Source organism: Narcine bancroftii, chromosome 6 (assembly GCF_036971445.1).
Source record: "Narcine bancroftii isolate sNarBan1 chromosome 6, sNarBan1.hap1, whole genome shotgun sequence".
Taxonomy (NCBI): domain Eukaryota; kingdom Metazoa; phylum Chordata; class Chondrichthyes; order Torpediniformes; family Narcinidae; genus Narcine; species Narcine bancroftii.
Window position 1 is genome coordinate 61,122,559 of NC_091474.1, and position 23,319 is coordinate 61,145,877.

Sequence of the window (23,319 nt, forward strand, 5' to 3'; positions counted from 1 at the left end):
AATGGCTTAAATGGAACAGTGAAGAGAAAGAGAGTCTCGGCACAAGTTAATAAAATGAAGGTGGATGTGGCCTTTCTGCAAGAGACCCATCTTATGAATAGTGAACATCAAAAACTTAAAAGAGCCTGGGTGGGGAAAGTGATAGCATCTTCCTTTAGCTCCAAACCCAGGGGAGTAGCAATTTTAATAGGGAAAAATATCCTAGTAATGATCGAGGATACTGTCATAGACCTGGCAGACAGATTCATAGTGGCACACTGTCAAATATATTCTGAACCATGGACACTCATGAACATGTATGCCTCCAATTTTGACGACAAAAAATTCATGCAAAATGTCTTTTTGTAATTGGCGGAAGGGCAGGAAATATCTTAATTGAAAGGGATTTTAACTTTTTCCTGTATCTGGCAATGGATAATTCAGCTAAGAAAGTGACAAGAGCTCGGGGGGTGGGGGGGAACAATGCTGGCTTTCACAAAAGAGTTATATCTGGTGGTTGCTTGGAGACGATGGCATCTGAGGAAGAGGGATTATTCCTTCTACTCAAGCCAGCATAACTCTTACACCAGAATTGACTCGTTTCTTGCCTTGGCTCAGCTGGAGAGTAGAATTGTAGAAAATAAATATACAGCTAGGCTATTAACAGAGCATTCACCTTTGACTTTAACTATTGTCATGCCAGATAAACAGGCCCTGGCAAACAGGTGGCACCTCAATGCGCTGCTATTGAAAAAAACAGAGTTTTGCAGCTATGTTAGAGCTCAAATAGAATTGTTTTGCAAAGCTAACTGTGCATCCACTGCTAATAATTTTTTGTTATAGGATACATTAAAAGCTTACCTGAGAGGACAGATGATTGGATATACTAAAAGTATTAAAAGAGAGTATATCAGGGAGGTCAATTAATTGGAACAAGAGATAACTCAGTTGGAAAATGACCAACAAAGATCAGGCTCTGAGGGAATGTACAAAACATTAATAAATAAAAGGTTCAAATACAATACTTTCAAACATATAAAATGGAAAAGGCAATATTAAGATCTAAACAAAGATTCTATGAGCTAGGGGTAAGAGTTGAGGGCAGAAGAATCTGCAAGGACAATCAACGCAATTCAAACAGGGCCAGGCAGGATCTCTTATAAGCCGAAATAAATAAATTAAGTGTTTAGACAGTTCTACACGGAATTATATAAATCTGAATCGAAGGGGGATTTGGACAAAATAGAAGAATTCTTGTCCAACCTGGACTAACTTAGAATCTGAGGAGCTAGAGGAGTTAGATACTCCATTCTTGGAGGGAGAAATACTAAAAGCATTGAGCTCACTTCAAACCATTAGATCACCGGGGAAGGATGGGTTTCCTCCTGAGTTTAACTTAGAATTTAAGGACCTGTTAATGCCACTAGTTATGAATGTGGTGGAGCAGGCAGCTGAGTCCCGTACTCTACCGGAGTCTTTTTCAATGGCAATAATTACGGTAATTCCTATAAAGGATAGAGACCCACTGAAGCCATCCTCTTATAGACCAATCTCACTTTTGAACATGGACTACATGATAATAGCTAAAGCTTTGGCAAGAGGTTGGCTTGGTAAACGAGCAAGTCCGGATCAGGTGGGGTTCATGCAGAAAAGACAATCGGCAGACAATACAATTACATTACTTAATATAATACACCTGGCACAATCAAGGGCGGATCCAAGTATAGCTGTATCACTTGATGCTGAGAAAGCCTTTGATAGACTGGAGTGGGATTTTTTAGTGAAAGTGCTGGAGAAATTTGGATTTGGACATTCATTTATAAATTGGATTAAAGCATTGTACAACAAACCCACAGCCAAAGTTATCATTAATGGGCAAAGATCTTCATCTTTCCCTCTGACCAGATCCAGTAGACAGGGTTGTCCGCTATTCCCTACTCTATTCACATTGGTGATTGAACCCTTAGCAGAAGCCATTCACCAGGATACAGGCATTAAAGGGTTTAGCGTGGGTCAGGAAGAACACAAAATCAATTTGTTCGCAGATGACGTTTTGATATATTTCACAGTGCCAGGTTGCAGACTATACTGGAGAATTATGACAGAATTATGGGATACAAAATTAATTATGATAAAAGTGAAATAATGCCACTAGCGAATGGGGAGTACAAGAAATACCAATGGGAGAGTAAGTTCAAGTGGCTACAAAAGGGGATGAAATATTTAGGAATATGCATAGATAAGAATTTACAACATTTATATAAATTGAATTATCTCCTCCTGCTTGGAAACATTGAGGAGGACTTACACAGGTGGATGCATCTGTCTATCACGTTGATGGGCAGGGTTAACTGCATTAAAATGAAAGTGATACCAAGGCTACAATATCTCTTCCAATCTTTGCCCATACCGCTGCTCCAGAGTTTTTCCAAAACACATGGTGGATGTGTCAGACAATTCCTGTAGAGGAATAAAGAGGCTAGAGTCTCCTTGGACAAATTGACCTGGGGCTATAGCCTGGGAGAAATGAGACTCCCAGATTGTTAAAAAATATTATTGGGTGGCCCAGGCATGGTTTATCATCTCTTTCTTTGAAGGGGACAGTTTACCCTCCTGGGCACAAATTGGTCTACACACGGTAGGAGAGGAGATAGCAGGAGACATTATTTACAAATGGGATACTAAATTATTAAAACAAAAAACAGTCAACCTGATATTAAAGCACTAATTCAAACATGGCAAAAAATAAACCAGATTATTGGGTTAAAGTAGGGTTATCCCCTAAAGCGTCCCTAACCCAGAATAAATTAATCCCTATGACTATGGGTAACAAGATCCTGGACACCTGGTGCCAGAGGGGATCAGGTGTATCAAGGACTGTTATGAGAAGGGGCAACTTATTTCATTTGAGCAATTAAAAAACAAATTTGACCTATCAAACAAGACCTTATTCTGCTTTCTTCAACTAAGATATTTTTTGAGGGACAAATTAGGTCCATCTATGGCCCTGCTGCTGTGTAGTGACGTGGAGGCTCTAATTCGAAGGGGGAATCACACATAAATTTATTTTGGCTACGTATCCCCTGTCCAAAACCGGGTCTCCATAAATCAAGGCAGAGATGGGGGTCGGATTTGGGGACAACAATTCCTGAATGATGCTGGTCCAACCTCTGTTAGGACACTTGAAGGTGGTTACTAACACCAGATGTAGACTGGTGCAATGCAACATTTTGCACCAGTTATACCTCACACCGCAAATATTACATTAGGTCAAACTGGAAATCTCAGATTTGTGTTTTAGATGCGGCGTTGAAACAGGAACTTTTGTGCATTTGACGTGGCTATGCCCCTTTTGGGTAGAATTAGGGGGCATTTTGAAAAAAAAAAATCACTAGAGTGGAATATCCGCAGGACCCTGTCCGTTCCTGCTGGGTGACATTATGGACTTGTGTCTAAAATTGTCTAAACACCAAATTCAATTTGTGAAGGTCACCTTGGCAGTGGCCAGGAAGTGAGTAATGGTTACCTGGAAATCTGACTCTCGGCTAAGCACAGCAAGATGGAACATGGAGATGAAGAGTTGTGTTCCCCTGGAGGAAATTACTTACAACTTAAGGGGGAAATATGGCACATTCATTGAGGCATGGTACCCATACCTGCGGCACATCAAAATGCAGGTGTGATTGGCCTCCCCAGAGCCTTTATCAACAGGAACAATAGGACTTCATGAGCCCTGAAATACTGAGAACTAGGAGACTTGGAAATCCTACTGGCTTGCCTTCCTTTTTTTTTCCTCTTCCCTGAAATATTTGCATTATTATTTATATGTGATATTTATGTTTTTGCCTGGGTTGAATGGGAAGGAGGGTGAATGATGGGGAAGGGGGGAAAGAAGGTAAAAGTAAGGACTCAGTAAACAATGATCTGTAAAAGGGGAGGATTGTTCTCCAATACCACGTAATTAATACAAGTCTGTAACATTATAAATAAAATTTTCAAAATAAAAGACTCAAAATTACTTTATTGTCATGTAATAAAGACAGTGCCATATTACACAGAATTTGTTTTCATCTGCCATAAGGCAGACTGATTCGCCATCGCAAAAATTGTCTGAAGTGCCTCTTTCAGTCGGAGAATGGGAAGCAAAAGAGAGTCACGGTGTCCGTGGATTCACCTCCAGCACACCCGCAGCTCCCACGGGAATTTAAAAGAATGAGTAATTTCTGTATTTCTTCTGTTCTCATCTCTTGGATGCTTCCAAACTTAAACCCTCTGTTGTTTAGTGCCATGTATTTAGCCAGGGCCATAAGCTCTGGAATATATTCTCTCTGCCTCTCCTTTTTCTAATTCCTCTTTTAAGGTGTTCCTCAAAATGTACGTCTTTGAATAAGCTTTTTATCATCTGCTCTAAGACCACTTTGCGTGGTTGGTCTGAGATTTTTCTTGATTACTCGTGTGACTGTCTCAATGCTTTCTTTTCCCAGTAGAGATACCAGATTTATCCAAGCTGTTGCTTTTGTTTGCAAATCGAATGCCTCTTTGTATTTGTTTGAAAATGTCAGATTTGAAATGTAGAAGAGTGTGCTTGTGATTACCTTCATTAAAGTGCTTATTTGTTCCCTCTGAGCCAGATATTGAGAGTTTTTTTTTGAACAGTATAAATGTTCTTTCTCAAATTTCCAGACAGGTGCTTTGCAAGGAATAAGGCTGCAGCAGTCCATTCATGTGCTACAAAGACTGTCTATCTCCTTTGCTCTTCCAAGAATATTGTTTACAATTCAACTGCTTTGAAAATAACAAATGAGTTTGGGTGAAATAACTTGATATGTCTCTTTGTATATGTAAAAATTATTGGATGGAATGGTTATTAAACAATGTGATTCTTTTTTATCCAGTTAGTGACCAGAGGCTGTGAAACAACAGAAATGACTCTGAGAAGAAATGGTCTTGGACAGCTAGGATTCCATGTAAACTTTGAAGGTATTGTGGCAGATGTTGAACCATTTGGCTTTGCATGGAAAGCTGGCCTGAGGCAAGGGAGTCGACTCGTTGAGATCTGCAAAGTAGCTGTGGCGACCTTGACCCACGAGCAGATGATAGATCTTTTACGAACATCTGTGACAGTAAAAGTGGTGATTATTCAACCACATGAAGATGGAGCACCGAGAAGGTAAAATAATTAATTGAATCTTGTGCAGTGTGTTTCAGTGATTTATGATTTTTGTTTTTTGACAGATGCGTTAAACCCATTAGCCCAAAGCAGTGAGATCTTTATTCTGCTTCTGGACTACAGCACAGTGTACCAATGTCATTGCTGTTTGTAAACAATAAATGTTATCCCACTTAATACCTCAGATATATTTTTTCAAAATTTTCAATAAAAAAATAATATATTACTTAAATCTTCTTCTGTAGCCATCATAACTGGCAAATTGTTTAAAAATAAGCAATTGCAAAGCTTTAGCCAGCTTTGATTCTAATAGCAGGATTATCCTGCCTCAAAAGGGCAGCATGGTTGACGTAGTGGTTAGCTCAATGCCTTTACAGTGCCAGCGATCGGGACTGGACCTGGGTTTGAATCCCATGCTGTCTGTAAGGAGTTTATACATTCTCTTTGTGTCTGCGTGGGTTTTCTCTGGGTGCTCCGCGGTTTCTTCCCACCTTCAAAAAAAAGTACCTGGGTGTAGGTTAATTGGGTGGGGCCAAATTTTTTTTAATTTTGAAATTTAAAATCTCTTCAGTTTACGATTGCAGCTGGAACTGTGCTTTTGTATCTCACTTGTTACATGCTACTTTTGACTAAATTTGTTGCAAAGATGTTAAATATATTGAAGTTTATCATAGTTTTCCTTAGATGAGCATCATAATTGCCAGGATAAAGAAGTAGGGTAAACTGAGTTTGAATTAACTAATGCCTGCTGAGAACACTGAATCAAGCAAACAACAGGAGAGATGTGCTTTCAAAATCGACACACATATGAAGGAAATATGGGAAGATGAAGATGAATGGTTGCGATGCAGGTTGGGGAGGATGTGGATGGTGATTTTAATTAACACATTGGAATGCTGTTATGTGATTTCATCCCCTGAGTAACTTTTTTTTCCCCAGCTGTTAATTTCCTGTTTTACTTGAATATTCCTTGAGAATATTGAGATTTTACGTTCAGTTAACCTTCCCTCCCCCCTCTGCTATTTCCATCATGACTTTTGAATAGTCTTTGATGGGAAGAAAAAAAATGCCTTGCATTGAGAAGGTCAGTATAAAGTTAACGTGAGCAGATCAATTATTTGCTTCTCTCCTACTGGATTTTGCTGGATGCACTGATCCCTCCTTTTTCAGTTGGTTGTTTTTCCAGACTCTTTTGTGTAGTCTTCCAAAGGCGCTATTTGCCTTGGCGAGTCTGTTGTCTATCTCCATCCTCAACATCCATTGGAGCGCTTTCATCCCTAACGTCGAAGTACTCGAGATGGCAGAGGTCGACAGCATCGAGTCCACGCTGCTGAAGATCCAGCTGCGCTGGATGGGTCACGTCTCCAGAATGGAGGACCATCGCCTTCCCAAGATCGTGTTATATGGCGAGCTCTCCACTGGCCACCGTGACAGAGGTGCACCAAAGAAAAGGTACAAGGACTGCCTAAAGAAATCTCTTGGTGCCTGCCACATTGACCACCGCCAGTGGGCTGATAACGCCTCAAACCGTGCATCTTGGCGCCTCACAGTTTGGCGGGCAGCAACCTCCTTTGAAGAAGACCGCAGAGCCCACCTCACTGACAAAAGGCAAAGGAGGAAAAACCCAACACCCAACCCCAACCAACCAATTTTCCCATGCAACCGCTGCAACCGTGTCTGAATGTCCCGCATCGGACTTGTCAGCCACAAACGAGCCTGCAGCTGACGTGGACTTTTTACCCCCTCCATAAATCTTCGTCCGCGAAGCCAAGCCAAAGAAAAAAGACTGATCCCTCCATAAAACCAATAGATAGGCTTGTTTCTAGCCTCTTAAATAGATATGGATCTTAATGAATGGAATCTTGTGTCTTACTGTGTTCACATCAGGGTTGGTGCTATGTGCATTTTTGCTGGTTTGTGATTTCAGATGTGCTAAGATGCCAGCTGTAACTACAGGTCCATGACATAATTTCCATCCTTGATTGCTCACGATTCGGTGTAATTCACAATAATTTCCTCTTAACTAGCTCGGCATTTTTTTTTTTAAAAAGGCCATCTGCTTCAAAATCCTGGGTAATTGATTTGAATTCCATGTTCGTTGCTGGCAGTGTGTTTCGATGGGTGATGAAAAAAAGTAGAATTGCGCTCTGTGGAATGGCTGCTCATGAGCTGTTTATTTTGTAAACACTTGTAATAATCAACCTTCTGTCTCCAATTTAAAATGCATACATTGTCGAATTTAACTTGTTGTTAGGAAGAAAATGCTGCTACCCACAATTTCCCTTCAGCCAAATGCAAATTATATTGGAGTCTGTTAAAACAATAGGACTGAACTAATCTAGATTTTTAATTTAAATGTCTCTAAGTAACATAGGAAGGGAAAAGCAAGTAATAAAAGGATCTGTCATTACCAATATAAATTCACAACTCCTTCACATAGCTCCAGTGCCCTGTCACTCACCTACCCTGACATTTCTGTTGTCCTAAACTCATATCAGAAACAGAATTTATTGCCATGAACAAGACATGAAATTTGGTGTTTTACAACAGCATCACAGTGCAAACATTCATATTATAACCATCTTCTTCTTCTTTGGCTTGGCTTCGCGGACGAAGATTTATGGAGGGGGTAAAAAGTCCACGTCAGCTGCAGGCTCGTTTGTGGCTGACCAGTCCGATGCGGGACAGGCAGACACGATTGCAGCGGTTGCAAGGGAAAATTGGTTGGTTGGGGTTGGGTGTTGGGTTTTTCCTCCTTTGCCTTTTGTCAGTGAGGTGGGCTCTGCGGTCTTCTTCAAAGGAGGCTGCTGCCCGCCAAACTGTGAGGCGCCAAGATGCACGGTTTGAGGCGTTATCAGCCCACTGGCGGTGGTCAATGTGGCAGGCACCAAGAGATTTCTTTAGGCAGTCCTTGTACCTTTTCTTTGGTGCACCTCTGTCACGGTGGCCAGTGGAGAGCTCGCCATATAATACGATCTTGGGAAGGCGATGGTCTTCCATTCTGGAGACGTGACCCATCCAGCGCAGCTGGATCTTCAGCAGCGTGGACTCGATGCTGTCGACCTCTGCCATCTCGAGTACCTCGACGTTAGGGGTGTGAGCGCTCCAATGGATGTTGAGGACCATCTTACAACATTACTATATAAACAAAATGTCCACGAGAAATAAGGCAGTGTCTTTGGTTCATTGCTTATTCAGGAATCTGATGGCAGCAGGGAGAAGCTGTATCTTTTACCCAGTGGCCTGGGTGATTGGAGTCTTTGAGGATAGAGGCTGCATTTTTATGACTCCGCCTCAATGTTGATGTCCTTGATGGAGTGAAGTCTGGTGCCTGTGATATCGCAGGCCGAGTTAACAACCCTCCTGAGTTTATTCTTGTCCTGAGTGTTGGGCACCTCCATACCAGGCAGTGATGCAACCAGCCAGAATGCTCTCCATGGTACACCTGTAGAAGTTTACTAGTGTGCGGTGACAGACCAAATCTCCTATGGTGAGCTTTCTTTGTGATTGTATCAACATGGATGCTCCAGGACAGATCCTTGGAGATGTTGACATTATAGAGCGTGTCGAAAGGATCAAAGGCTTGTTGATCCAAACCAAGGCTTTTATTAACTAGAAGACTGAAGCATATCACATGTAGGTCCAGAATGATCTGGTCTGGCTAGGAGCAATCCTTTAAGACCTGCCAGTAGGCGTGGTTACATTCTCAGCCAATCACAATCATCCTACTCTACGATCTATACATATACACATTGGTGATAGAATCTGTACTATCACATTCACTCCTTCTTTGAGAACTGACCCTGGGGTGGATGGAGGGCTGTAAAAAAAAAAAAGAAAAAAGGGCCCAGTGGAGGTTAGAGGGTCTGCCCATCCGGCGTCACTGGAGTCGTGTCGCTGACAGGCTCGTCGGGAGCGGCTACTGCTTTGCTCAATTCCCCAGTGATGTTGTCAACAGTTTGGCCTGAGCTGGTGGGGTGGTGCTGGTTCCTCTGTTCGAGCACATGACCTGGGGGAGAAGGATTTGGGGGAGGTTGGGTTGGAAGCACTGCTGGGCCTGATCCAGCTTGGGCTAGGTCCCTTATTGAGACTGTGTCCTCCCACCCATCAGGGTACTCAATATAAGCATAATGCAGGTTCGCATGGAGCAGAGTCAATCGGTCAACCAAGGGGTCATTCTTTGAGTTCTGGAAATGGCATTGTAGGATACCGGCCTGGGAACTGTGAGCCATGCCTGTATGGTTGTTCTCGATTTGGATTTCCTCAGGAAAGAGAACATCCTTTCATAGGGGGTGGCATTGGTTGTGGTGCATAGGAGGGAGCGGATGGAGTGTAGGACACTAGTGAGCATATCCTGTCAGCGAGAGGTGGGGAGACCTTTGGACCGGAGGACAAGCATAACTGCTTTCCAGACGGTGGCATTCTCTCTTTTGACTTGCGCATTACCGCGTGGGTTATAGCTGGTGGTCCTGCTTGAAGCAGTACCACGCTCCAGAAGGTACTGCCGCAGCTCCGCACTCATAAACGAGGAACTCCTGTCACTGTGGATGTAACTGGGGTACCCGAAGATGGCAAAGATGCTGTGCAGGGTCTCTATAACTGAGGAGGCGGTCATGTCCAAGCAGGGCACAGCGAACGGGAAGTGGGAGTACTCGTTGATGACGGTAAAGATGTTGATATTATGGTTGGTCAACAGTAGGGGCCCCTTGAAGTCCATGCTGAGACGCTCAAAGGGGCAGGTGGCTTTGATGACGTGGGTGTTCTCCGGATGGAAGAAGTAGAGCTTGCACTCAGCGCACACCAGGCAGGCGAATCTTCTTGACCGTTTAGGGCAGTTTACGAGCTTTGACAAAGTGCGTGAACCTAGTGACCCCTGAATGACAGAGCTCCTCGTGGAGTCTCTGCAGCCTGTCCAGTTGTATGTTGGTGCAAGTCCCCCTGGAGAGCGCATCTGGCGGGTTGTTGAGTTTACCAGGCCAATACAGTATGTCATTATTAAAGGTAGAGAGCTCGATTCTCCACCTCGGGATTTTGTCATTGTTGACCTTACCTCGCTGGGTATTGCTAAACATGAAGGAGGCCGCACGTTGGTCAGTCAGCAGTGTAAAGCGCCTGCCAGCGAGGTAGTGCCTCCAATAACGTACTGCTTCAACTATGGCCTGGGCTTCCTTCTCGACAGTGGAGTGTCGGCTCTCAGGACCCTGGAGGGTTCTGGAGAAGGCGGCTACCGGCCAGCCGGCCTGGTTCAAAGTGGCTGCCAGTGCAAAGTCGGACGCATCGCTCTCAACTAGGAACAGGATGGACTCATTAGTGGCGTGCAGCGTTGCAGCGGCAATGTCTGATTTGATGCGGTTGAAGGCCGCTCTGGCTTCAGTTGACAGGGGGAAGGAGATGGTCTTGATGAGTGACCATGCCTTGTCAGCATAGTGTGGAACCCATTGGGCATAGTAGGAGAAGAAGCGCAGGGAGCATCTGAGTGCCTTCTGGGTGTGGGGGGGGGGGGGGCAAGTCCTTGAGGGGATGCATGCGGTCAGGGTCTGGCATTACCACCCCGTTCTCCACACTCAGCAGTGATTGCGGCGGCGGGTCCATGGTCGGCAGCGGTGGCAGCCATTGAAGTCGGGGCTGGGGCCTGGTCAGACATTGATTCAGGAGGGAGGGTGAAGCAGACCGATGTCATTGTGGCAAAGGTGGGTTGTACCTTCCGCGCTCGGTGTCTGCCCCGTGACGTCAGGCATTGCCGTGCACTGGACCCCTCGCTCTCATTGGATGAGAGCTCTGAAGATGAAATGTTTGAATGGGAGAGTGGTGATTGGGCTTCACACGAGGCAATGTGTTTGACGGTGGCCATTTTGGAGTGACAGACTACAGCAAAGTGGCCGTTTTTAAGGCACTTCTGGCACCTGGCTTTTCTCGCCGGGCACTGGGAACTGCTGTGCTTGTCCCTCCCGCAGAAATGACACTTCGGGGTCGCATCGGGCTGTCGGTGTGCCGGGGGGTTGAAGGAGGACATCCTACTCACATCAGAGCATGGGGTTAGCCCTGAGAGTACACGTCCATACTTAAGACCACATCCTCCATTGTCTCTGCGATCCGGATCATGTCCTCTAGGTTTTCTCCCCCGTGCTCTAGCAGGCACTGCCTCACCTCATTCGATCGGACCCCAGCCACGTAGGCATCCCAAATTAGATTGTCTGTGGTCTCTGCAGCGGTTCTGTCTCTGCAGGCACAGTCCCTGCCCATTGCCCTTAGTGCTTGAATATAAGCTCTATCGGACTCACTGGGCTGTTGCCTCCTTGTTCCTAGTTTGTACCAAGCATAGACCCTGTTCACCGGTCCCTCGTAGAGCCTTTTCAGCACCTTCATGGCTACGGTGTAAGAGGTCGCATCCTGGATGCTCTGGTAGACTCTCGGGGACACCATAGTCAACAATATTAGTAGTCGATGGCTATCCTCTATCACGGCAGGGTCAGAAAGTTGTAAGTATGTTTCGAAGCACCTCACCCCATGCTTAAAGTCATTCGAGGCTGTAGCTGACTGTGGGCTGATGTTGAGGCGTTCCAGCCGTAGCATATGCTCCATCCCTTTAAAATTTCTAGTTAATAAAATTGTAGAGCACGTCGAAAGAATCAAAAGCTTATTGATCCAAACCAAGGCTTTTATTAACTAGAAGACTGGAGCATATCACATGTAGGTCGACCAGTCCAGAATGATCTGGTCTGGCTAGGAGCAACCCTTTAAGACCTGCCAGCAGGCGTGGCTACGCTCTCAGCCAATCACAATCATCCTACACTACAATTTGTACTATCACAGACATTCAGAAATTTGAAGTTCTTGGCCCTTTCCTAATGATCCACTTAATTGTTGCTTCACTTGGAAGGACTTGTTTGGGCCCCTGAATTGTGGTGAAGAAGGAAGTGCAGGTGTAGCATTTCATATGGTCATAGGGGTTGGTACCAAGGAGGTGATTAGTGGGAATGGATGGGTGGACAAGGGAGTCTCGGAGGGAGTGGTCCCTGTGAAAACTGGAGAGAGGAGGTGAGGAGACGATATGACTGGTAGTGGGATCCTGCTGTAGATGGAGAAAATTCACAAGAATTTGGCAGAAGTAGGCCCATTGGCCGATTGAGTTTGCTCTGCCATTCTAACCATGAGCTGATCTATCCAGCCATTCAGCCCCACTCCCCGATTTTTTCCCCATAACCCCTGATGACCTGACTAATCTAATACCTGTCAATCTCTGGCTTAAATACAACCAAAGACCTCGCTTTAACAGCCATCTATGACAACAAGTTCCATAGACATACGACCCTCTGACTAAAGAAATTTTTTCCATGAATTGCAGATGGCAGCACGGTTAGCTTTGCAGTTAGCGCAACGCTGTTATAGCGCAAGCGATTGGAACCGGGATTCAAATCCCATGCAGTCTGTAACTCGTTAGAGTTTGTACGTTCTCCCTGTGTCTGCGTTTGTTTTCCCTGGGGCTACAGTTACCTCCCACCATTCAAAACGTACTGAGAGTGTTGGTCAATTGGGTGTAAATTGGATGGCGGATATGGCCTGTTACTGTGTTGTATGTCTAAATTTAAATTTAAATGTAATTTAAATTTAATTGTAAGAATATTGCAATCATTCATTGGAACAGCAGAGAATGATGCCATTTATCCTATCATTCCCATTTTTTCAAAGAACAATTCAGTTATTCCCACTCTGCTACTCCTTCTGCTTCAAGTATTTCTTATAAATTTCCTGCATTTAATTTCTTCACCCTGCCAAAATCCAAATTCCAATCAATGGTGGCATTAAAAATGTTTTTCCTCATTTTGCTTCGGGCTTTTTTGGCAATCACCTTACGTCTGTGTTCTCAAATTGTTGATCAGTTATTAGAACTGAACCTCTTTAGTTAGATTTCTTAAACACTTCATGATTTTGAGCATTTTGCTCCTATCTCAGATTTCCCTGCTTATAAGGAGAATAACTGGAGCTTCAACCTATCTTTGTAACAGTAATACCGCACTGAGACCATCTGCTATGGCCTTCCAAAGCCTCATTTTTTTTCTAAAGCAAATATGAGCTTCCTGTCTTTTGTCTACTTCTCTAGTTATGAAACCTATCAGCTTTATTATGTGCTTTGTAAAATTGCCTTGGCAGCTAAAAAAAAATCCCTTGTTCTTGCACCCCTTTTAAAATGTTTTTCTTAATTCTGGGAAAAGATTATTTCCTCTAATTGCAGAGACAGTGATGGTAGTTGTCAATTTCAGTCATTGACAGTGAGGAAAGAAGTCAGCAGAAATTCTATATTCACAAGAGGTTTATTGAAAACATACAAGGCTTTCTTAAAGGCCATTATTATCTCTTTTAAAGGAAGCAAAGAAATATGAAAAGGTGCTGGGAAGAGCAAAGAGCAATTTAATTATTTGCTGAGTGAACATAGATACCAAGAGCCAAGTGGCTTTCTTCCATGCTGTGGAATTGCTTGTAAAACAGTTAATGAGTGGACCAAGAATCCTTAACCATCAGCCAATGTTTTACTAAGTCTTTAATTGCTTTATTTTCAATCTTAAAATGACTAAACCCCCCCCCCCCTCAAATAATATGGTGCACGACACACAAAACTGCTAGAGAAACTTGTCTGTTGCCATCTCACCATTCTGGGCCCAAACAGTCCTTCCAAGTGATGCAACACTTTACTTGTGAATCTGCAGGGGTCATCTACTGCATCCGGTGCAGTAGCCACCTCTTCCTTGGAGAGACTGGATGCAGACTGGGAGATCGTTTCATTGAGCACCTTCACTCTGTCCACTTTAATAAAAGGGACTGCCCTTGCCCAACCATGTTAATTCCACACACCATTCCTACTTTAATATATCTATCCATGGCCTCCTGTCCTGCCAAATTGAGACTACCTGCAAATTGGAGGAACAATAGCTAACATTCCGACTAGGCATTCTCCAACCCGAGGCATAAACATGAACTTCTCCAGTTTCAGTTAAAGTCCCTTCCCCGAATCTCTCTCTCTTTCTCTATCCCTCCCTCTCCAGCTCCCCACCCACTTCCATTCCCTCTCCATTCAAAGAACTACCATTTCCCCTATTACTCAGCATTTTATCTTCCTCTAGTACACACATCCACCTGTGACCTCTTGCCTTGTTGACCTGTGCTCCTTCCCCAGCCCCTCCTCCCTCCCCTCCTCTCTTCCCCCACCTTTTTATTCCCTCCTGCTCTTGGCTCATACCTTGACTAGCCTTTACTTGCTATAAGTGCTGCATGGCCTGCTGAGTTTCTCCAGCATCTTTGTGACTTGCACTACAATCACAGCATCTGCAAACTTTCCTGTTTTACAAATCGAGAACAACTTTTTGCATTCTATGTTGTGAATATGTCTGCCTGTAACCTATTTGATGCAGACGTGACAAAAGTGCAGTTTCTAGTGCTTTGGCAGCTGTGTAATAAAACCCAGGCGTGGGTACTGGAAGGAAACAAGGAGACTGGCAAAGCTATTGAAAGTAATGTTGTTAAGTATTTAACAACATGAAGTCATACTTGCAGAGTGTGCATTGTTAGTTGTATGAGCTCCAACCATTAATACCTGAATGAAGTGTTTAAAAACTCTTTTATTTCAATATGAATTTTGTGAAACATAAATTTCTCCCGAAATGTTAAGTTGAATTTAGAACTAACTTTTATTATTAAGGTTTATGTTACTAAGTGTGCAGGGATCCAAGACCAGAACAAATTAAAAATGTTACTTTAACTTTGCAAATTATATTCTCATCTTAAAAAGATCCTTTTACGTGGCATGTCAGTTTCACCATGTGCTGTTGCAAATTTGCACAGCTGCCAGCATCCTCAGGGGTCAACTCTTGAAATGACGACCTCTCCGTCTCCAATATAAGCAGTACCAATTTGAGTGGGTTCCCACTTCAGGGTGGAATCTACAGTTATGGTAGAAGGAATCCTTAAGTACATGGCCCTGGCAGAGTTCAGCACTCATGGTAGACGTGTTCTTTGTCCAGGCAGGTCACAATCACAGTCTTCAATGATTCTTTGGTGGGATGTTGCCAGGGAGCCTCTGTAAGGAGCATTTCAATATTTGCAGTCAATAGAAAAGTTTTTATGGTCGCAGGCCTTCTCTGTCTGCTCCTCTGAGCTTAAGTACAAAGCTTGGATGCCCAGCCTAATGCAGAAATTAGATGTATCAGAGGCCAGATTTGGTCTGCAGACAAACATAGCCTGTATTTCAAAAGTCTCAGATATAAATGAGTATTCTCTTTGTGAAACTTGACCTTAGTAGATGTTTCTCCTCAAAGAATTTTATCTGAGTTTGGATTCCTGGATTATTAAGATCTAAGCTAATAAGCCCCTTTGATGGTTTCTTCCATGGGAACCCCCAAGGCATTCTTTGATGTCTTTGATACTTGCAGTTCATTTCCATGGCACTCAGAAAACTCTAGGGTTAGATGTTGATTGCCTTGTTAGTTTGGCGCGCAGAAAACAACTTAAATGCGAGTAGTGTGACATTCAAGCTCTTAGATAATCAGGAAAGCAATGGGAGCAACCTGACAAATAATGCAATATCAGTAAACTTGTTTGTTTAAAAACTGCATTCCTTTTTGGATGAGATGAGAGCTGTTTTTCCCCACGATTAGGTAGCAGAGATGTTCATGGGGCAGAACGATAGATACAATGGTAGCATTCTTGAGACTCCTAGATAGACACGTCAATATGTAGGGATAAAGGAAAACGTATCAAGTCCAATCAGTAGAGATTTAGTTTAGCATCATGTTTGGCTTAGACGTTGGTGGCTAAAATGCTTGTTTCTGTGCTGTATGGTTTTATGTTCTGTTATCCTGCTGTTGGTGACCTTTGGACAAATTTCACTTGGAAACAATGTTTTTAGTGCTAATGAATATCTGCCAGAAAATGTGGGGTGAAATTTCCCCTGGGTACCAGGTCTGGAATTGGATGCAATATTGCCCTATCCCTGGTTAAACCTTGAAATCATAATTAGCTATTCAGTGTCCTGGGATAGGAATGGGGGTTTGTCTTTTCACACTTGACTACTCCTAACTGGGAAACTGAACACTTTCAAACTTGCAAGGAGCCACCTCCGGGGTTAAGACTGTTCTACCTTATACCGTTGGCATTATGTCGCATCGAGTGATAGTGAACCTACCCTAAATCTTCATCAATGTATTATGATCTTATATTTGAATAAAATTAATCTTGCATAATTATAACATAATTTTTTTTTCTTCTTTGGCTTGGCTTCGCGGACGAAGATTTATGGAGGGGGTAAATGTCCACGTCAGCTGCAGGCTCGTTTGTGGCTGACAAGTCCGATGCGGGACAGGCAGACACGGTTGCAGCGGTTGCAAGGGAAAATTGGTGGGTTGGGGTTAGGTGTTGGGTTTTTCCTCCTTTGTCTTTTGTCAGTGAGGTGGGCTCTGCGGTCTTCTTCAAAGGAGGTTGCTGCCCGCCGAACTGTGAGGCGTCAAAATGCACGGTTTGAGGCGATATCAGCCCACTGGCAGTGGTCAATGTGGCAGGCACCAAGAGATTTCTTTTGGCAGTCCTTGTACCTCTTCTTTGGTGCACCTCTGTCTCGGTGGCCAGTGGAGAGCTCACCATATAACACGATCTTGGGAAGGCAATGGTCCTCCATTCTGGAGACATGACCTACCCAGCGCAGTTGGATCTTCAGCAGCGTGGATTCTATGCTGTCGGCCTCTGCCATCTCGACTACTTCGATGAAGGTGATGAAGTCGCTCCAATGAATGTTGAGGATGGAGCGGAGACAACGCTGGTGGAAGCGTTCTAGGAGCCGTAGGTGATGCCGGTAGAGGACCCATGATTCAGAGCCGAACAGAAGTGTGGGTATGACAACGGCTCTGTATACGCTAATCTTTGTGAGGTTTTTCAGTTGGTTGTTTTTCCAGACTCTTTTGTGTAGTCTTCCAAAGGCGCTATTTGCCTTGGCGAGTCTGTTGTCTATCTCGTTGTCGATCCTTGCATCCGATGAAATGGATGCTCCTCCATAACGTAATTAAGCTTTATGTATAGCACAGTATGAGCCCTTCAGCTCCTGTTGTTGTGTGCTGACCTATATAAACCTTTATAAGGAACCGTGGGAATGTGCGAGCAATAAATCGTAATAGCAGACAATTTTTAAATAGGGTGGGAAAGTTCGTAATGCTGAGGTGCTCAATTTACATAGCGTGGAAAAGTTTGTAGCGCAAAAGCACACGGTTTATATAGTGTGGGAAAGTTTGTAGCGCAAAAGCACACAGTTTATATAGTGTGGGAAAGTTGATAGCACTATCGCGTACAATTTATAAATACTGTGGGAAAAAGCGACGGCAGACGTGCCTTCCCAAAATTCCAAGTGGCAGAAAAAGGGCTGTTTGCCTGGCTGCATACATGGAGCATTCATAAAGAGATTTTTCTGCCACATGGCAATCTGGGAAGTCAGGCCTGCCATTGCTTTTTTCCCCACAGTCTTTATAAATTGTGCACTGTAGTACTACCAATTTCTCCACGCTGTTTAAAAATTGATCGCTATTGCTATTTATTTTCTCTCTTACCCCACCCCACCCCACACTCTCCATTTCGACTTTCCCATGTCAAAGTTTAGGTACACCATCCTTTATCTGGAACCCTTTGGGGACAGTGTGTTCCGAATTTCGGATTTTTCCGGATTTCGGAAAACCCACCTGAATTGTGCTGCCGTATCCACCCCCACCCCCATTCCAGTCGCCTGGCCGTCTCGCCCAAGTGGATAAAGGATCGTGTACCTGTACCTTCATTTTAATCTTTTCTTCCTGCATTCATGCAAAAACTTGGGTCATTTCAATCCCACAATGCAATTACCCCTTTCGCACTTGCCTGATTGCAACGTCGGTGTCTGCAGACACTGGGGATTGTACAAGAGGTTGAGGCTGTCAATCCCTGGCATGAAATGATGTCATCTGACATTGGCATTGAGCTGATTTTGCTTTCACACTAGTCACTTTAAAGGCTAATTGGTATTTGATTCCTGCGATCACTTGCACATGTAAACGGGGGCTATAGTGTGCCCTATTTCTCAGCCTCAGGAGAAAAAATATTTCTCATCCAATGTATTGAGCCTTCTGAAGAAAAGAGGTTTATGCATTCAGCTTTTATATGCAGAATACCACTCCTTTCTTTTGCAATTTCCTGGTTCTATTTCGAATGATTAATAATGTGCACCAGAGAGCACTTTGCTTTCATCTAACCAATACTCCATTTATTCAGTTCTTTGTGTTATAATGTATTCTACATACTTATGGTTAATCACAGTATAGCTATATGTTTTCATTATGCAAATGATTTAATGGCAATTGCAAACCAATGTTTTATTTTTCTTGTTTGACGGTTTATAGTGATTCCCAAAGTGGGTGCTGCCAAACCCCCCATGGACAGTGGAAAGATCCAAGGGGGCAGTGAGGGAAAAGCAGGCATTCTAAACGATTGGGGAAAGGGGATGGTCAGGTAGTGGTGAGGGGAAAAGGGGGGGGAGGGGGTGTTCTGAACCTTCAGTCTTGTTATTATTCAGCCTGCTGCAAAGTTTAATGAAGAAGCCAGTGTGGTAATTCTCTGGTCTGACTTGGGGTGGCAGTAGTGAGCAAAATAAACGGTGACAAGACTTTATCATGTGAGCTGGTCTCAGTGGCTGCCATGTTGTACTGGCATCACTACACCCTGCTCAGTGCTCCCACTAACCACTTGCTCAGCGCCACCACTACCTCCCCGCTCAGTGTCGCCACTAACCCCCTGCTCACCGCCACCGCTAACCCCCCGCTCAGCACCACCACTACCCCCCCAGCACCATTGTATGAGGGGGACACTCGGGGTGTGGCCTGCAGGCCAAGGGGGCACAACGCAGAAAAGTTTGTGAACCACTGGTTTAATCTAAAATCTAATGTAATAACCTTGTATCAGCAGGGATTTCCAATTTACAACCTTTCTTATGTCACTTTATGGTTATTACCATATTTTCTGAGTTTACCCTTCCATTTGTAAATTGTGTCTGTTTTTCTCAAATGTTTGAAACATGAAAGTCTGCAGACACGGTGATTGTAGTAAAAACACAGAAATGCTGGAAGAACTCAGCCGGTCTTTTCAGTGTCCAAAAAAGCACAGATTTATTGCCAACATTTCGGGCCTGAGCCCTTCTTCAAGGAATAAGAAATTAATTCTTCTTATTTGGGCTCAGGCCCAAAACGTCAGCAATAAATCTTTGCTTTTTTGGACACTGAAAAGACCGGCTGAGTTTCTCTTAGCATTTCTGTGTTTTCACTTTTCTCAAATGTCTACCTGTGTGCCTTCATACCATCACGGTTTGTTAATTAACCAAATGAATCACTCAAAATAATTTGTATCTCTCACTATTTTCTTCTCATTTGCTGGTTTTTATTGCCGAGTTCATGATTCTTCTTGGTAGATGATGAAAACTTTGGCAAAAAATAAACTCCAATTAAATTTATCTGTAGATTTGTATTTCAAAGCAGTAATTTTACCTTAATAGTTCAGAGTTTCCATGGAGCTTTCAGTCAATGTCTGCATTCGGCTTATTTTGGAGAATTTCCCATTGTGTTATTAGTGCAAAATTCAAGTACTTTGAATTTCAATTTAAAATTAGCATTCCTTTGTTTATAAATTGCATTACTTTCCTTTTAGGAGAAAATAATAGTGGGTGTTCTTATGAATGATTGCTGCTCCGATCCAGTCCATTAACTGGAAATACCTCCCAAATAAAGTTAAAATGATTCTTGGAGCCATCACTGTTTTAGGAAAATTGCTGAATAGCTGTTTACAAAACAATGTGTTCCTTTATGTTTGGTTTTCTTAAAAGTGATCTATGCTTGAAAATTATTGTTGGCCTCTTTCAGTTTAGATTTATAGCCTTGATTTTGCTTTATGGAAGTCACTGTATGTATCTACTGCTCCATTCTCAGTGATTCAGACCCAGCATTTGTGTCACAAGTCTGGGAGTCTTAACATCGCTCAAGATGAATTATGTGCACATATAATGACAAAATATTTGCAAAGTGAATGTACATGTAGGGGTTTAGTTCAGAGAGACAGTCCTAGTTGAGAGGCACAGTCCTATCTTAACTGAACGCTGTGGCTGTGAGACATTTATTTCTAGCAATGCTGCGTGCAAGAAAAGCTCACTTTGGTTACATGGAGAATTTAAGACCCTTTCATTAGTCAACAGATAGACTGTGGAAGGAAATAGTTGCTGTTCTGAAAATGTAATATGAAAGGGAATTACAAGTAGTGCTGTGTATCTAGGGGCAAAATGTCTGAAACCTGTGGTTCAATTCATTTTACATCTGTTCGTGAATGCAGACTGCAATAAAAGATGCATCATTCATTCCATCCCTTCACAGTTTATGAGAAGTGTTTTCCTAAAGGAAATGGATGATACAGAACATCAGTACATTGTCAAAGCAATTTAGCTGAGGGATGGTATTTACTAGACTTTATGAATACTATTATTTTTAGATTTGTGAGAATCGATAGCATGGCAAGCACTTTTAGCTCATTTCTGTAATTATCTTGCAAATTAACCCATTGTGAAGAAGCAAAACTTGCATTGACATAAACATTTACTCCCTTGATGTATTCCATTCCTATAAAGAAAAGCCCCATCCCTCTGTTAGTTTGTATGCAAAAGATTCCAAAATAGGATTCATCAAAAAGCAGTTATCCCACAACTAATTTTAATTTTTGAATTTAATTTGGACATACAGCACAGTAACAGGTCCTCCCGGCCCACGAATCTATGCCACCCAATTAACCTACAACCCCTGTGCATTATGAGGGCTGGGAGGAAACAGGAATACCCAAGGAAACCCATAAAGGCACGGGGAGAACTTACAAACTCCTGACAAACAGTACCAAATATGACAAAAAAACGACTCATTCAGACTGTTACTGAGGGATGTCGTTGCACCCAAAATCATCTGCAGTTCATACCAGGACCACACTTCAAAAGTAACTAATTATTGCAAGACATTTTGGAAGATCCTGCGGGTTTGAAATTATGTGCAAGAACTGATCTATGTCCCTTTAAAACATAAGGGAGGAGATTCTAAAAATTCTTCTCCTACAAAGGATAATTAGAATATGAAATGCATTACCCCAAGAGGTTGAAGCAGACAAGACCCATGGTATTTAAGAGCTAATTAAACACCAAGGAAAAAATAATACCCTTTGGGGAGGAACAGGGAAATATAATTCATGTGGTTGGTTAGCTTTGAAGTAGAGCTTGTATATCACAATTGTGAAATAGCTTCCCATTGTTATAAATTGTTGATAATGGCTAAATCTTTACATTCACTAATTATTGCACTGGCCATGCTGGATAGCTGAGGGGCAGCATTCACTATACAGTTAAGCCTTTGGGAATCAATTCCAAAAATGAATGGAGGGTTGGCCTCTATTGAATTTTGAGCAGCGGGTAGGAGGATATTAGCAAGTTAATTGAGGAGCAGGCTCTAGTGAATTGAATTCATAGAATTCTGGGCTTAGACAGGAATACATTTGTAGACATGGACACTTAACAAATGTTTAATTCAATTAATTATACTATTGTCATTTTTGTTGTTTTTTTAACAATGTACATGTTCAGCTGCAAGACTAAGAATTTTGGTGCATGTCCAAAGTATATGTCAATCAGTTCATTATCACTAGCAATAAATTAATAAATCACTGCAAGCAGGAGTGGAAATAGGTCATTGGAGCTACGGCCACAGGTTGTACCAACCAGTGAATAGGAAGACAACCTCAGATATCCATTCATACTCTAAACTTGCTGTGAGCCGCCTTTGGTGTCAGTCAGGCCTGGACTAAACATTAAGAAAAATAAGCACATGCCAACAATTAGAGCTGTTTGGTGAGTAAACGGCTATTTTAATGTTGGCCTCGATGGGTGTGGGCTATGCTAAAAGTAGCCTGTGAGCTGTAAAATTAAAAATACAAATTTAACCTCTCCAAATCAATGGTTGAAAGGGGCCCAAGGTGACAGTTTGGATCATGGAGCGTTACAACAGGAAAATGGGCCCTTTGTCCCACTGCATCTAGGACAACCTATGTACCCATCTGTGCTAACCTTCTTTACCCATACTGTCCACATCCTTCAATTCTTTCGATTTAACTGTGTGTTTAAATTTCTCGTGGATATATTAGTTGTATTTGATTTCACCATCTCCAGATATTAACCATGCTCTATGTGTGGGCGAAAGGAACTTGAGTAGCCACGTGCTACTCGAAAGAAGACCCACTCACATAGTATAGTCAGGTTAAGCTCTGAATTTTATTAGGGCTCGGCCCGACTTTTATATTTGCATTGTTCCTGCTGTGGCTCCCTTTGGCTGACGTCTCAACATCATGCATAACAAAAGCAGATTTCCTACGCATAGTTGCTTTCCTGCATAACAATGCCCTTCTTCCCCCGCGCTCTCCCTGTCTGTTGGCTGTGCATTAAGGCCAGCACCATTTTGAGGTCGCTGGCCTTAAGCTGCCCTTGCCATTCACCTGCCAGTTCACTTGTTGGGGCCAGGGCCGCTGCGTAGGCTGCTGGCCTTTGGTTGTGCTCACTGTCCGGAACGCCGGTTCGATCGATGCCGCAGTGGGCCGCCACACTTGTGCCTCAAACCCTTCTAAAACGTCTTGCTCGTACTTCTACCATGGGGAAAATGTATACCTCTATCAGATCACCCCTCAGCTGCCTTCTTCAGGGAAAACAAGTCCAGTCTGACCAATCGTTCCCAATAACCAAAATTTTCCGATCCAGCCGACATCCTTCCAATAGTGTGGTAACCAGAACTACACACAATGTTCCTATTGTTGCTTAACCAATGTTCATTTCTTTCGATTTAACTGTGTGTTTAAATTTCTCGTGGATATATTAGTTGTATTTGATTTCACCATCTCCAGATATTAACCATGCTCTGTGTGTGGGCGAAAGGAACTTGTAAAGTTACAACATAATGTCTCATTTTTTTATAATTCTTTGTCTTAATTATACCATATTTCTTCATCACCACCCTATCCATCTTTGTCACCACTTTTTGGATATCTCTACATGGTCCTGAGTAAGTTCTATAGCTAATAAAATATAGTTGTTTTAAAAGAACCCA

At 42.9% G+C, this 23,319-nt stretch overlaps 1 protein-coding gene across 10 annotated transcripts in view; it reads left to right on the plus strand.

Moving 5' to 3' along the window:
- The window catches only part of sipa1l2 (signal induced proliferation associated 1 like 2), a 664,341-nt gene that overhangs the window by 465,354 nt on the left and 175,668 nt on the right, over positions 1 to 23,319 (plus strand). For all 10 annotated transcript variants that reach the window (XM_069885039.1, XM_069885037.1, XM_069885038.1 and 7 more), the window contains one exon: positions 4,875 to 5,149. In XM_069885039.1, coding sequence (XP_069741140.1) covers positions 4,875 to 5,149 — 275 coding nt within the window. The remainder of the gene's footprint in view (positions 1 to 4,874; positions 5,150 to 23,319) is intronic.